Raw genomic sequence first — 16,720 nt, 5'->3', positions numbered from 1 at the left:
ACCCACAAGGCAGCTCACAACAGTCTGTAACTCTAGTTCTAAGGGACCTAACACTCTCTTCTGGCTCCCATGGGCAACTGCACACATATGACACATGAAATAAAAAAATAAATCTTCAAAAATTCCCTTAAAATAATAAAAAAGAGGCTGGGCAGGGTGGCACCCCTTTAATCCCAGCACTCGGGAGGCAGAGGCAGGTGGATCTCTGTGGGTTCGAGGCCAGCCTGGTCTACAAGAACTAGTTCTAGAACAAGCTCCAAAGCTACAGAGAAACCCTGTCTTGAAAACACCCTCCCCCCCCCCAAAAAAAAAAGAAGAAAGAAGAAAAAGAATCCTAGCTAGCTGTTATTCAACCGAAATAATTTCTGAGGGAAATAACTTACAGTAGTCAGAATTTGAGGAAGGCTGCTTAATATTTTTGTTAGAGCTAGGCTGAGAGCTTTAGAAGAAAATAAAAATAAGTGGCCCCTCTTTCCTTCCTCCTCTGTCTGGTTTTGTGTGTGTGTGTGTGTGTGTGTGTGTGTGTGTCTGTGTGTGTTTGAGACAGGGTCTATGTAACCTTGACTTCCCTGTAACTCACTATGTAAATCAGACTGACCTCAAACTGGGAGATCTTCTTACCTTTGCCTCCCAACTGCCAGGGATTAAAGAGATGTGCTGTCACACCTGGTCCTTTCTTTCTGCCAAGAGATGGGCCTCTTAAGAGGCAGCAGCTGTGGCAGGAGAGCGAAAGGGGCCTCATTACTGTCAGTTCTCAGCCCTCCACAGTGTCTAACTCAGAGGTAGGGAGACTGTCAATCTTAGGAACCCAGCACAGACGTTTTAGACATGGGCTTTCAAGGTATCTTAATTGTGGAAATGTTAGGTTTGTATACTGCTGTTTCTTACTGCATATTGCAACATATAGAACCTCAATCTTGGTTTCTTACACAGTTATGTAAAGGAATGAATGGTGTGTGGGTGTGAAAGAAATTGTTAAACCGGGGATGGTGGTGCACAATTTGTAATCGCAGTGCTTGGGAAGTTGTAGGCAAGGAGATCAGGAGTTCAAGGCCAACCTTGGCGACAGAGTGAGTTTGAGGTCAGCCTGGCCTCCATGAGACTCTTAAAAATCCGAAAAGAGGAGCAAAAGAGATAGGGAAAAGAGGAAAAAAAGGACTCTGCTCTTATCTCCCCCCCAAAAAAAGAAACAAAAAAACCCCAAACCAGTCTACTCTTCATTCTTATTAGTTTAAGATCCTCTGGGAAATCAAAAGCCTGGATCCCAGGTAACCAAGACGAAGGCTACTATAACTGGCTGAACTACAACTCCCAGGAGACTCCGCGCCCACACCCTTTGCGCAAACTCAATTCCAATGACTACATTGGGCTGCGACCCAGCAGGGGCGGGGCTTGGACTTGAGCCGCGATTAGGGGGCGGGGACGGGGCGGGGCCGAAGAGGGGGCGGCGCTGCCGGCGCGGCCCGGAACACGCTAGTGGAGCGGAAGATGGCGGCTGTTGCGGCGGATGCAGCCGGGACCCCAGTTTGGCTGAGGCGGAGAAGCCGCCGGCTCTGACCTCGCTCTGGCTCCAGTGCGTGCGGCGGAGCGTGTGCGAGGCCCCGTGCGGCGGGCAGGGGCGGTGGTGGCCAGTGCGCGCCGCCCCGAGGAACGCCCCGGCGGCGCTGCTGCGGCTGAGGAGAGAGCCAGCTCCGGGCCTCGGCGTCCTCCGGTGCCCCGGGCCCCGCGCCTCCTCGGGGGGGCGGCGGCGGCGATGTTCTCGGTCCTGTCGTACGGGCGGCTGGTGGCCCGCGCCGTCCTCGGCGGCCTGTCGCAGACCGATCCCAGGGCGGGCGGCGGCGGCGGCGGTGGCGGTGGCAGCGGCGACTACGGGCTGGTGACGGCGAGCTGCGGCTTCGGCAAGGACTTCCGTAAGGGCCTGCTTAAGAAGGGCGCGTGCTACGGGGACGACGCGTGCTTCGTGGCCCGCCACCGCACGGCCGATGTGTTGGGTGAGTCCCTCGGCCCCGGGTCCGCCTCCTGAGGACTCCGGAGTGCGAGGCTTCCCTGCCTCCTCCGCGGAGCTCAACGCCCCGCCAAGCACCCCAAGAATCGTTTTCTGCCTCACGATCCCCCCCACTTTAGTGGTGAGGAAACCGAGGGGCAGAGCGGTGGAGCCACGTGCCCAAGGTCACCGCCTCGGGAATGTGTCCAGTCTGTCCCGGTGCAGAGCCACACTCTTATTAGTCACAGCCCCCACGCGACCTCGTCCTCCTTGCTCGGCGACACCTGCAGGCTGCTAACCTCGCTTTGCTTCGTTCCCTCCTCCCTCTGCGCGCCCCGGGAATCCCTGCTTCTTGGCGAGCTCCTGATGCTGGTCGGGCCCCAGCTGCGGGATCCGGAGCAGACCGAAGACGGACGGCGGGAGCCCTCAGGCCCGCTTCGTTTCCCCCCACCCCCCTCTGCCTCGACCGTCCCCCGATTTTCATCTTTTTCGGGAAGGGCCTTGGGGTTGGGGGTCGACAGCTAGCCTGGTTAGAAATTCTAGCAGTGCTCTCTCCCAAACCGAACTTGTCTACTTGGGGTCACTTGGGGTGGCAGAAGGTCTCCTTGACCCAAAATAGAATGGCCGGACCTACTTGTAGGCTGCAGCCAAGACTCGTCACAGCTTTTTAGGCCACAGGTGCTTCCTAAGACCTAAACCAGTTACACCTTGGATGGAGGAGACAGGAGAGAGCTGTCCAAACGGCTAAACAACCCACAAGCAATCAGAAACTTTATCTAGTGTATATGCCCTTGGAGATTTCGTGTATGCCATTAAAGCTCTTTCAGTTCATGAAGCTCTTCCTTTGAAATTGAAGGACATGCTGTCATTGGCTCTAGGTTCAAATGTCACTTTGGTTTCACTTCTCCGGTGACATTGAGTTTTTAGTTACTTAAAGTTTCAAATGCTAAGACAAAATTTGACATTGGAGAAAATAATTGTTTTGGGGACACTAATTGCTTGCTGCTTTTTAAAAAAAAAAACAAAACAGCAGTTTTTTGTTACCCACTTGCTGTGTACTGGAAGCTGACCTTGAACTACTGAGCTTCCTGCCCCCACCTCCGAAGTGCTGAGGATACAGGTGTGTGTGTGTGCCATAACTCCCATTATTTTTTAATCAGATCTCAGAGAGCCTTCCTCGAGATTAGGTTTTGAAATTATACAAACTCACTGTGAAGTCTGTCTAGACTCAGGATCCTTCCTAAGAGGCTGCCATTAGCTGTCATTGCGAGTCACCTAGGTAGCACTTTCAGTGACCTGAGGATCTGTGCTACCACATATTAAAATTACAGTCAGCTGTGGGCGGTTCAGTGTAGACTGCTTCCTTGGACCATGCCTGAGGTTCTGCTTCAAGACCCAGCACCACCAATAAAACGGTGTCAGAGTTGTAGTCAGCCAACAGATTGGGAGATAGTGAGCTGGGAAGTTTCACTTGATAAAGCTGAGAAGATAGTTGGGTTTTTTTTTTTTTTTTGTGCTTGAAAAACCTGTGATTTGATTGATAATTTGGGAGTATAGTAGTTTCTATTTCTAGTACCTGAGGTCTGAGAATATTGTAAGATCCCGGCAGTAAACCTTTCCTAATTTTTAAATTGCATGCAGTCCTGAGTATTGAGCTAGAATCTTGCATATCTACCTAGGGGTTACTGTTTGTTTTGAGACAGGATCTTACTGTATTGCCCAGGGTGGCCATGTTTTTCTGGCCTCAAGCAACCTTCTTGCCTTGGCCTCCTGAGTAGTCCTGTGGTACTAGGACTACAAGTGAGCATGCCATACCCGATCAGGTTGTCTTGTTGTTGGTTGTATTTGCTCTAAATTAACCACCAGTTAAGTCACTGAGAAACCATCTTGGTTATCAGATCAAGTGAAGATGTAGGGTACTAATTTGTATAATGTTTTAATTTTAGCAAATGTTGTTACTATCTTACTGTACCTAATTTATAAATTATACCTTATTATAGATATGTATTTTAAAAAGAACTTAAAGGGTTCAGATACTCACTATGGGCCTTGAATGTATCCCTCAAGGAGAAAAGGGGCTACTGTATCTGAATGTATGAAATCCTTAAGCTAAATTTTAATGTGCTACTATTTTGGTATTGTGGCATATTTACAAGGATACAGAAGATAGTAGTCAGACCCTTTCTAAAAAAGCACAAACATTTCATTTCATGCTCTGGCACTCTGGCAGGAGCCATACCTGGTTTGAGGTTAAGCTTTGCAACTTAGTAGTTGATTTGTGATCTTTGGTGGACTAAGAGTTTGCCATTTCTTACCTGTAGAAGATGAAAGGAGTGGGCCGTGAGACCTTGAGGCCTGGCTCTGGCAAGCCAGTCACATTTTCCTGTTGTCCCTCTAATAGCATGCATTCGTATACCATTGCCACAGACACCTTCAGCAGATTTGTTTGTATGTAGCAAAGAGCTCTAAGTTCTTAAATTACCTTGGTCTCTTCTGTGGAAGGAACCTCTCCAGAGAAGAGGGCATAGAGACAGGCTTGCACAGACTCTGATCTTCAGTCCTGCAGGTAGACCTGCATGTGGCTCTGAAGGCACAGGCTTTGGGGTCTGATGGAGATCCCTAGCTTCTTGTCTTGCAACTAGTGCCATAGGGCAGCCACACACACAGCTGTTATGTGACCAAGAAGAGATCAGTCAGAGTTAACAAATCATGCGCGCGCACACACACACACACACACACACACACACACACACACACTCCAAATGGTGGAGTGTATGGGAACATTGAGAGTCATGTTTTCTAGAACTATCCTGTTGTGGAGGAGCTCTTCCAGAAAGTCATCCTGAGAGTCACCTGAAACAACTTCCTAAGCTCGTCTCACTTGATCTTTGGCAGCCATAACCAGTTCATCAGCTGGTGGCCTCTGCTCTATTGACACTATCCCATCACAAGCCAGACTAATGGGAGTTATGAGCTGAATTGTATTAAAAGAAGGCGAATCTCTGTGAGTTTGAGGCTAGCCTAGTCAACATAGTGAGACCTTGTCTCCGAGACTCTTTTTTGCAGTTTGATCACTCACTGTGGGCTTCTCTTTAACTGTTAGGAATGAAAGTTAGTTTCTTTTGTATGAGAAAGAAAATATTATTTTGATTTTTTTTTTTTTTTTTTTTTTTTTAGAAATTGAAATTTGCCAGGGGTAGTGGCACATACTTTCTTTTAATCCTAGCACTGGGGAGGCAGAGGCAGGCAGATAACTGAGTTTGAGGTCAGCCTGGGCTACAGAGTGAGTTGTAGGTCAGCCAGAGCTACAAGAGAAACTGTCAAAAAAAATAGTAAAAATGGAAACTGATCTGCCCTGTTAGTCATGATGAAGAGTACTTGATGCTCACACTGTTATTGTCCCCATTGGACTTCTTTTAGGAAAAATTGGCTGTGGTGGGTGTGGTGAGACCAGGCACCACTCCCATCCCGTGGAAAATTGGCAAAGGCTCATTCTCTCTATTGGGCTAGCAGGAGTAGCCCACACGGGCACAAGCTGTAGGGACTTTTCTTGTTCCTTCCTCCCTGTTGCTTTGTTACTCTGCATGCTGTGTCTTCCTAGGTACACAGAATCATGAAAACTACCTGATGCCATCTCTGAGTTCCCTAAGCCACAGCAGTATCATTGAAAGGCTGTTGAGAACTTAGGACTTCAAAACCTTGGAGTTCATTTCTTTCATGTTTTGGTGATGAGCAAATAGAGGCCTTCAAATGGTTAGGTGACTTCAAAGAACCACTAGTTATCGGTAAAGACGGGCCTCTCTGCCATGCTTGGGAGGGCTGGAGAGGAGAAAAGACGGAGAGAGAGAGAATGTGAATGTGTTTGCAATTGCTTTATTCTCTCTGACTCATAACTGGAAAGCAACAAAAACTTCCCTGCATGCTAAATACATCTTGCAGAAACCATTGATTTGAAAATGGTCGGCATGGTCTGTACCATATAAGTTCTGACCTCTCAAGATTGAGCTGTGAAAGTGCTCCTAAAAAGCCGAGGGATGTTTGTTTAAGCTCAATTTAACTTGGAACATAAACATGAAAATAAAACAGTTTTGTATTCCAGCCTTTGGTTTCAAGTTTTTACTTGGCCAGGATTCTGAAGTGTTTCTGTGAGTCTTGCCAATCTTAAAAACATTCTTTGGGGTGGTGGTGTTTGTAGGTTTTTTGTTTTTGTTTTTTATTTTTGTTTGTGTATGTTTTAATTTTAAAAAAGATTTATGTTGTGTGTTTGTGTGTTTTGCCTGCATGTATGTACCACATGCATGTCTAGTGCCCTTGGAGGGGATTAGGTTCCCTGGACTGGAATTCATGAGCTGCCACATGAGTGCCGGTAGTCAAACCTGGGTCTTCTGCAGGGGCAGCCTGTGCTCTTGACTGCTCAGCCATCTCTTTGCCCCTGCTTCTGTTTTTGAGACAGGATCTCACTATTATATAGCCATGACTGACCTAGAATTCACTATGTAGACTCAGAAGAGATCCACCTGCCTCTGCTTCCCGAGTGCTGGGATTAAAGGTGTGCACTACCATGCCTGGCTTTTGAATTTTAAGGTATGAAGATGAGGTGAGCTACATATAGATCTGGAGTGAGTTTGATGTGTACTATGTATAAGTGGTCACTGGGAGAGTGCACCGATTCCAGTGCCTCAGGGAGGCTTCTCTGGAATCTCAAGTCCTGCCAGAAAGTCTGTGTCAGTTTACAGCCACGACTTCCTAAAAGTCAAATCTACCTGTTGATGATGACCTTGAGTTTTTGTTGTTTTAAGCTGAACTGCGGGACTGGGAAGACGGCTCAGTTGGTAAAGGTGCTTGTCATAAAGCCTAATGACCTGAGTTTGGGCCCCAGGACCTACATGGCAAAAGGAGACAACTGATTCCTCAAGCTATCCTATGACCTCGACACTCTAGCCCCATAATACATGTCCTAAAAAGCCAAAATTGAGTTGCAGAGTCACAGTATGACATTCACCCTTTAAACACGTATACTCAGTTTTTAAATCCAGAAGGTTGTACAGCCTCACCTACTGTCTTGAGTCCAGAACCCGTTCCCTGCTCCTCCCCCCAAAAGCCCGCCATTTGCAGTTGCTCCCAGCTTGTGAATGTTTCTTAGCCCTGGTAGTAGCTTGTAGATTCTCTGGATTTGCCTGTTCTGGGCGTTGTATGTAAATGGATTCCTAGAGTACGTAGTTAGTGCTGTTTCCCTTCACTTAGCTTTTCTTCTTTTCTTCTTTTTTCCCCTTCATTTTGTTTGTTGTTTTTGAACTGGAACTCACTGTGTAGACCAGGCTGGCCTTGAACTTACAGACTTCCACCTGCTTCAGCCTCCTAAGTGCTGGGATTAAAGGCATGGGTCACCACTGCCTGGCTCACTTAGCTTATTTTCAAAGTTCAAGTTAGAGAATGTGTTAGTACTTCATCTTTTATGATGGCTGCATAAAATTGTATTTCAGGGATCAACAACCCTATTTGTTGGTATCTGTGGGTATTTTTATATACTGGCTATAGTAAATTATGTTTGGCATTTTTGTATATAAAGTTTTGTGTGAGTAGGTGTTACACTATTTTGGAACGTGTGTGACCATTTACTGTATAGTCCGGGCAGGTCTTGAATTCTCAGCAGTTCTTCTGCCTCAGCCTCTTAAGTGCTGGGATTGTAGGCATGCACTTGGCTATGCTCATGTGTTTTTAATCTTTTCAGGTATATGCCTTGGATAGATGATAAATTGGTATAGTTTGAATATATAATTATTTTATATAAAGAAAATTATCTTTAAATTACAATAATTAAATATATAAGGTCAGATTAATCGGTACTTTAAGTATAAATCTATATATTTTCAAGAGAAAAACGTCAGCTGGGCTTAGTAATACACACCTTGAATCTCAGCATGAGAGGCAGAGGCTGGAAGATCTGAATTTGAGGCCAGCCAGGGCTATATAGCGAGACCCTGTCTCAAAGAAAAAGAAAAGAGCGTGAACTATTGAGGAAGTGTGAGAAGTGTGGTCTTAGAGGAAGGGCCGGTGAGGGCTGACTTTGCAGATACCGTTGGAAGATGACAGGTTTGATGTAGAGACTGTTTGCTGTGCCCTGCGCCTCCCCGCCCTGCTGTGTAGATGAGTTATACTTTGTGTAAGGGGCTTATGAGGTGCCTTCACTTTCACCATTGCCTTCAGCTATTTTTCCTATTCACCAGTTTGTAATCTGGAAATTTTGGGCTCAATTTGACATTGTCCTGACTTTCACTTTTCTCTCAAGGCTTTAGTAATCTCTAGAGGGCTCTGGATGGGTCTTTCTGCAGAGTAAACCACTGGATTTTAGAAGTATAAATGCTTATACTTTTTAGATAGATGTTTCAGAGGGTTGTTAAATCCCAAGGAAAAGTAGGGTGCAGATGGGTTCCTGCTGGGGAGGGATTTGGGGTGGGAGGAGGCTGTCCCTGAACTTCAGCGTGGTATCATGAAAATAGGCAGCATGTAATCTGAATGTCTGTAGCAGTGTCCAAATGGACTTGGTGCTGGTGTGTGGCTTCGGGAACACTACACCAGGTCAGAATGTGACCTACAACCATGTCCTCTGGCAGATCAAACACTTGTCAACTTCAGGCTAAATGCCAAGTTCCTTTCATGTAGTTTCTCCAATGTCTTTTCTAAAGGTCTTTTCTCAGGCTGTGCCTAGGCCATAAGATTAGAATACTCAGGAAATGTTTTGGGAAGGTAAGTTCACGGTATTTTATTTCTGAAGAAGTTGAGGTGAGGTTATCTTTTAAAAATCTGTGTTAATGTCCCATCATTTTGAGAAGTGATGTGTGGCATGTAGGGCACTGCTGCTGTTAGGAGCATTTATGAGTGTGAGCTTCATGTCCTCACTGTTGCTAAAGTTATAAAGTCAATCATAAGTCCAGAGCCTTCGCAAAGGCTGAAGAGGTCACAGCACTGATGACAGGCAAGACACTAGTCACTTGGACTTGAGCTGGCCTTTTGATTTACTTTAAAATCCTTACTGAAGAAAAGAGGTGCTGAGTGCTTCCATAAGATCCCAAGCAGGATTTGGTGGTGCACTGGAGGAGGAAACAGGTCCTTTTGTGTGAGGAGTGAAGACCTCACTTGGTCACTTGTGTCTTTTTCACACCTGGCTTCGGAGTCTGCTGCCTCTCCTGAAAGCAGCACTGGAGATGGCAGATCACTTCCCTTGCTCTTTTGAAATGTGCACAGCTCCAGACAGCTGCACTAACCCATCTCCTCCTATGGTTCGTCTGTAAAGCTGACAAATCAAGGAGGTTCAGTACAGTTAGTGTTAAAGACTGAACCTAGGGCTCAGTTGCACTGACAAGTGCTTTGAAATGAGTGCTTCTGTTTTGTGCTTGTAAAGTAACACCTGCTCAGAAGACTCCTGCGTAAAACACCTGTAGCATATACCTTGACTGTAATCAGCGTGACGTCCTCTGGCTTTTGCACATATAAGTGTGTATACCCTTTTGAGCAGCGTTGTTAGCTGTGATTTAATGTGGATGTTTCTATACTGACGAGCAAAGTTCATCACATTTCCTGTCTTATGCGCTAGAACTTACTGAATTGGCCCTCAACTTTCAGTTATTTAGGTTGTACCTATCGTCCTGTTGTAAAGTGACAGTGGGGTGAGCCTCTCTTTGCATTGGAATAGCTCCTAAGAGCTTACTCCTTGAGGAACTTTGCAGCAGGCCAGGAGTGCAAGGGTCTGTGCACATAGCACCTGGGAACCTTCCAGAAAGATTGCATGTTTGATGCTCATCCAGGTGCTGAGGATCACTTTCTCCAGTAAGCTTCATGTCAGTCTGGAAGGTGTTACACTTAATATGTATGTATATACCAGGCTCTCCACAATTTCTATCTGTTCTTAGTGTGAATCTCAAGGACTGCCAAGAGACTGCAGCTTTGCCAGAGTCCACAAAAGTAGCTTCCTACAGAATAGGTTGTGGTGGGTCGAGGAATGTACAGACTGTTTTGTTGACTGCTTCTTTTGACCTTTCGAGGCTACCATCACCTAGCATGTTTTCGTTTTCTGACTTCCCAGAATCATTTCTGCACATCGTCATTTGAGGTAGCTGCCGAAGGTTGGCTGCTCTGAATGAGGCAAACAGAAAAGCGCTTGTGTTTTCACTTCAGTGTTTGGACAGCAGCTCTGGGTCAGGCTTGAGCTGTTCCCTAAAACCTGGACTTGAGCTTTGGCCACTACTGGGTAATAGGTCTCAGAGGTTCCCTTTGAAATGAGGCCTCACCAGGGATGCACCTCTCACAGGGTACTGTGTCTTTTTTGGTGATGTGTGATTTCAAATTCAAAACTGATTGACCCATGTTCTCTTAGTGGAGAAAAGCTGTTCAGCATTTTAGCTAAGTCAAATCATTTTTTACTCTTCTGAGTTGTTGTTGACACTTCTCTGAAAATACACACATGGCTATGTGACAAGCGCAAGGGATACTTGTTGGGAGCTAAAAACAAAGCCTTTGCCTCCAAAGTAGTTCCTGCATTAAATAAATATGAAGCCGTATGTGAAACAGGATGACTAGGTTTGTTCGCCTCTTGCCTTCTGAGGAGTTTCTAAACAATTTCATACTGTGCCAGTATGCTTTGGAAGCCCAGAATCAGCTCCTCCCCTTTTCTCCTGGTTGTGAAGCTCCTCACTCCAGAGGCAAGCAGCATTATGTTGAAAAGAATGCTTTTACTGGGCTGGGAAGATGTCTCAGCAGTTAAGAGCGCTGGCTGGTCTTCCAGAGGACCCAGGTCCAATTCCCAGCACCCATGTGGCAGCTCACAACTCTCTCTGATTCCAGTTCCAGGGGATCCAACACCCTTACACAGATGCACATGTAGGCAAAACACCAAATGCAAAGAAAAAAAATAATGCTTTTACATATACAAGCGATTACGTAAGGATGGCCTGTGCATGGAAGGATTTTGTTTACAGGGCTACATGGGTATGGCAGTGTGGGAACAACAGATGGATGCTTTGGAATAGAACAGGTAGGAGCTGCTGAAAAAGCTGAGCTCCAAAGGGCTGTATCCAGGACAGTTGGAAGGAGCTGGGTGTGCTCCAGGCAGTGCAGATAGAATCAGCAGAAGTTAGTGACACAGGACACTGAGGAGGGAGGGAGAGAAGGGAGCTGGGTTGGCACCCAGCAGATTCTCAAGGTTTCTACTCCGGAAGTGCAGGCTGAAGGCTGCTTGTGACAGGCTGGGATGTGCAAGGGGAATGGCCAAGTTTGGGAATGAAAGGTGGGATTGCTTAGTGACCTTTGGAGGTGGGATCTCTGGGCTTGTGGAATGCTGAGTCCTGGAACGGCAACACCTGTGAGAGTCACCTATGCTGTGCAGGCATAGAGAGGGGGTCAGGGCTGTGAGGGACATCTCAGCCTGCATTAAAGCTTAGGAACTGCTGGGCCAGGTGTTGGCCCGACACAGAGGGGGAGGGTCTGTGAGATGATGTTAGCATTCATTGAAGTTATGAAAGTGACTGAAGAAAATGGTTAGCCCTTTGTATATTGCTCATCGTCTAAAATTTCCATTTAAAACAAGCCCTACACAGTAGACATCATGTGCCAGAGACACTTGTTAAATGAAGTTGCTTCTGGAGAAAAGCCAATCCATTTCTTCAAAGTGTAGGTGCACCGTTTTGTTCTTTGTGCTCTTTGCAGACAAATAAATGCTTCTTCCTTAGTACTTGTAAATGTCACTGTTGAATTTTTAATGAGCTATTGAATGACAAGCTTGGGGAGTTGACTGGAGAACCAAATGATCTGCTCACTCATCTTTTATACATTATCTGTAAGTGGACATTGTCTTTTGGTTGTGACCACAGACCAGTGTCTGGAGAGCTGGTGGCTTACAAAAGTCAGAAAAGCTCAACAAAGTCCAAACACTCCCCTGGTTGCTGTAGACTGTGCTGGCCTCTGTGCTGTTCATCGCTGGTTCCTTTTTTTTTTTTAAATCTTTATTACTACTTTATGTGCAAGAGTATTTCGCCTGTGTGTATGTCTGTACCTGGTGCCCACATAGGCCAGAAAAAAGTATTGGATCTTCTGGGTCTGGAGTAATAGATGGTTGTGAGCCACCATGTGGATGCTGGGGATCAGACCTGGTCCTCTGGAAGAGTAGCCAAGTGCTCTTAACCACTGAGCGTCACTTCCAGTTCCAGTTGTTTCTTTTTAAAATCATCTTCCCTTTTGGCTGTTCTAGGGCCCCAAGCCTTGCCGTGCTTCACAGTGCTCTGCCTCTGCGCTACAGTCATCCCCACTTGTGTTGATGTGTTTGTTTGAGACAAGACCTGACATATCTCAGGCTGACCTTGAACTCTTTATGAAACCAAGAACAACCTTGAATGCAAGATTTTTCTGCCTTCTTCCTCCCCAAGTGCTGAGATTACAGGTGTGCACCCTAATATCCAGAAGCTGGCTTTTCTCACAGAGCTAGTTGTGAGCAGTACACACTGTGAGCCTGTGTTCTGACAAGCAAGACAGTGGAGTTCCCTGCTGACTTCGGACAGCCAGGGTAGGAGACCTCTCCTATGAATGAAGTGGGTGAGGCTGGTTCTGGACTAAATTTTAGCTGGAGTTTCTCAGAGCTATCTCAGAGCCTACCTTGGCCCCACTGTCACTTACAGGAGACCGATGGTAACTTCTTTTATGGAGTTGGTTTTTGCTAAATCTCAGTACTGTGCAGGTGTCAGCTCTGCCTAAGCTACTAACAAAGCTCTTGATTGAGACAAGTAAGAGCCTTGTGTTGGCTTTGGTGGCAGCAGATCTGACTTCCCTCCATGAGAATCTCCTGAGTGCCTGGCTCCTGTGCTGCATTATTGGGCTGACACAGAACACAGAACTCAGATCCTCTACAAAAGCAGTGAAGTGCTCTTAAATCAAGGTTGTTCTTGGTTTCATAAAGAGTGAGAGGTTCTTGGCATGGGTGCAGTAGGCATTTACCTAGAGGCCAAGTTTCTGCACATGGGACTCTCTCCCTGAGCCTCTCTGACTTGTGCTTTAGTTTATCCCTCTGGGTGAAAATGGCAGGGAACTCCTCAGCATCTTTCTAACTCAGGGTTCCATCTTTCAGGTTCATTTTAGACGCTTTCCCATACCTTCCGTTAGATCATAATCTGTTCAGGATTTTGTTTTAGTTTTGCTTTTTGAGGCAGGATCATGTAGCCCAGGTTAACTTCGCCTCTAATCCTAGCATGCAGGAAGCAGAGACAGGCAGATCTCTGTAAGTTCGAGGCTAGTCTGGTACACACAAAGAAACCCTGTCTTGAAAAACCACCACAAAAAAAAAAGAAAGAAAGAAAAAAAGAAAGAAAGAAAGAAAGAAAGGAAAAAATGAAAAGTGTATCTTCACCCATCCCATGTCAGGCTTCTGTGGAGACATTTTCTTAATTGACAACCGCTCTTCTCAGATGGTTTTAGCTTGTGTCAAGTTGACATCAAACTATCCAGCCCAGACAATTCAGTGTTTAAGAGCACTTCACTGCTTTTGTAGAGGATCTGAGTTCTGTGTTCTGTTTTTAGCACCCACATTAGCTCACAGCTGCTTGTAACTCCAGCTCTAGAAGATCCTACCCCTGTTTTGGCATCTGAAGGTACCTGCATACATGTAGTATACATAGAGACACATATACAGATAAATAAAATGAAGATCTTAAAAAGAAAACCATACAAAAAAAAAAAAAGAAGAAGAAGAAGAAGAAGAAAAACTGACTCACTTCCTGGCTGCTCTGAGGTGCTCACTTACTGCAACAATGAAATGGATGCATGTTGGAGTTGGGCCGCCCTGCACATGGCCAGCCATTGGAGCAGGATGCTTTGAGGGCAGCTCTACAAGGACTGCCTGCCTGGGTGTTCAGCCTCACCCAGGGGATGCTGTTCTTGTCAAGCCCTGCTCTTCATTTTACAGGAGATACTGGAATCAGGTTAAACATACATGGTTTTGTGAGGTGTTCTGTTTCCTGTTGCTGAGTTGGACAGGTGAGGCAGGAGGATTGATTGAACATTAGGGCCAGCCTGCCAGACTTTGATGTACAGGGTTGGGAGGAGGTAAGGGTTCACTTATTAAGGGCCAGTGGTCTAGATCTAATCTTACCAATTAAAAAGAGAAGGAAAGCCCTTCTCTCAGCCTAAGGGGCTAGTGCAGGTAGATACATGCCACCCAGAAAAGTAACCAATGAACAGCTCTTCCAGAGGCCCTCCACTCTGAACATATTAGTGCCAGCACTGATCATTGGCTTGATCCAGGACACCTGTCCTCCAGGTGATCTGTCGGTCGCTTCCTCTAGTTCCGAGAGTGTTGCTCACAGCACTTCGCATTGGAGAAGATTGTGGTGCAGGCCAAAAAGGAATGAAGTGGCTTCGGAGAGACAACCTTCAGCTCTGTAGCTTGTGGAGGAAATCTGGTCAATGATTTTTTACCAACTCTGGAGATTACCGGTTCCCCAAGCTGTAGTTGGCACTTGAGCCAGAATAGATCATTTCCCAGTAAATCTTTGCCTTTTTTTTTTTTTTTTTTTTTTTTGAGACAGGGCCTCACTATGTGTCCCTGGTTATCCTGAAACTTTCTATGTAGAACAGGCTGGCCTTCAGGTCTGGCCTCACAGAGATCCCAACTATCTCTGCCTCCCAAGAACCGGGATTAAAGGCATGTGCCACCACACCCAGCTGCTTTTTTCTTTTCTATTCTTCTTTGTTTCTTTCTTTCGTTTTTCTTCTTTTTTTTTTTTTAGTTTTATTTTTATTATTTGTCTGTGTGTGTGAGAGAGAGAAAGAGAGACAGAGACAAAGAGAGAATGAGGATGTGCATGATATAGTAAGGGTGCCCTCTGAGACCTTGGAGCTTGAGTTATAGGTTGTAATGAGCTAAAGTTGAGACCATGTCTCAAGAAATAAGAGGAACTATTACTCTCCATCTTATTTCTTGAGACATGGTGTACTATGTTAGCCTCTTGCATGTACACATGCACACACACATACGCACACACATACATACACACACACATGCACACACATGTGCGCAGAAGTTATTTCTAGTTTGTCTTCACACTCTTGCTTCCTAACCCTCTTTTCAGCATTTTTTACTGCTTTTAAAAACAAAGTAACTGACCAAAATAATGAAGGAAGGTAGGTGTGTGTGTGTGTGTGTGTGTGTGAGTGTGTGTGTGAGAGAGAGAGAGAGATTACAAAGTAGTCTCATATTTACTGAGCTAACAAGAAATAGGTGGCTATTTTGTTTGTTTTTTTGTTTTCCCAAATTCTGAAACCTGAAGTAGACCATTGGTTCTTGCCTGAATCTTTTTGCTTGTTGCCCATTTCCCTGGGCAGCCTATTTTCTCACAGGATCGACCCTTTCTTTCTACCTTTCAGCTTGATCTTACCTGTTCTGCTTAGAGATCTAAAGAGCTTGATGGAGGCCCAGTCTCTGGAGGCAAAAGACACAGGTTTCGTTGTGATTAACGCAGAGTGGTTGCTTTGGGGAATCTCAGTGCAGAGGGAATTCCTGGCTTGTTGAGGCAGGCAGAACATTGTAATCCCTGTAATTTCTCTAGAGAACTGAGGACTGTTTGTCAAAGCAATCACATTGTGAGCAGCTTGATAGTTGACTATATGTGTGTGTGTGTGTGTATATATCTTTTTTTTTTTAAGTAATCTTGCTCTTTTTCATTCCCTTTGGGATAACCTTTTGCAGACACATTTCCCAGTCCTATGTCACAGGGGAGTATTCCCCAATGCCCTAATAGTTGAAGCTACAGAAATGTTGCTGTAAATATGACCTGTTTGTTCCTGTTGACACAGAATCAACTATGTGCTTCTGTCGATCTCATTTCCTTCTGACCGTAGTCTTTGTGTTGTGGTGTCCTGTCAGGGTTGTAGGAGAGCAGTGGCTCGGATGAGAGCCTTGGTTTCTACACAAGTGCTATAGCACTTGAAGAAGCCATGCTAAGTGCTGTCTCAGTAGATGCACCCTGCTTGTGAGCAGCTCCTGCGGAAAGCTCCTCAGCTAGGGGCTTAGTTCATCACGCAGGAGTTCCCCTTCATTAGTAGCACTCAAGTCCAAGTCACATGAGAAAACCAATCCTGGAGAAGCAACTTGCTTCTATGGAGTTTGAGGAGCCCATGTCAGTGAGCCACCCTCTGAAGGGTGATGCTACATAATTTTTCCAGTTTTGTCATCTCCTGTATTAAATGTGTTGTGATGAAGAAGAATGGCCATGTTTCCTTCACTGGTGTTTATATCAGAACTGGGATTTAGTATTCTCTAGGTGTTGTTATCCAGAATGACCTTATAAATAATCGCAGTTCAGTCTAGAGTTGTATGTGAGAGGGAATGTCAGAAGCTCCATGCTTAAGAGAGCGTAGCACTCTTTTTGTTTGTTTTTTTGTTTTTCCAAGACAGGGTTTCTCTATGTAGACCAGGCTGGTCTTAAGTTTACAGAGACCCTCCTACCTCTGCCTTCCGAGTGCTGGGATTAAAGGTGTGTGCCACCACTGCCTGGCAAGTGTTTCACTCTTTCAGAGGGCCCAAGCTTGGTTACCTGCCCCAGTGTTGAGTGGCTCACCACCAACTATAACTCCAAGGGATTCTGATACCCTCTTCTGGACTCCTCAGGTACCTACACTCATGTGGCACTGGAGCATGTGTGTGCGCATACACACACTCATACACACATGGACATCTTAAAAAAAACACAACAT

General features: G+C 45.7%; 1 protein-coding gene across 1 annotated transcript in view; it reads left to right on the top strand.

Annotated features, from left to right (window-relative positions):
• Nucleotides 1-1,439: 1,439 nt before the first annotated feature.
• Nucleotides 1,440-16,720, top strand: part of Pptc7 (protein phosphatase targeting COQ7) — a 38,209-nt gene continuing 22,928 nt past the window's right edge. The window contains exon 1 of the mRNA XM_041648118.1: nucleotides 1,440-1,991. Within this exon, the coding sequence (XP_041504052.1) occupies nucleotides 1,754-1,991 (238 nt within the window). The 5' untranslated portion in view covers nucleotides 1,440-1,753. The remainder of the gene's footprint in view (nucleotides 1,992-16,720) is intronic.

This window comes from Microtus oregoni, unplaced genomic scaffold (assembly GCF_018167655.1).
Source record: "Microtus oregoni isolate MIOR12 unplaced genomic scaffold, Mior012 000003F_ref0000135, whole genome shotgun sequence".
Classification (NCBI taxonomy): domain Eukaryota; kingdom Metazoa; phylum Chordata; class Mammalia; order Rodentia; family Cricetidae; genus Microtus; species Microtus oregoni.
Note: the sequence above shows the minus strand (reverse complement) of the source record. Positions and strands in the feature narration are given on the sequence as shown.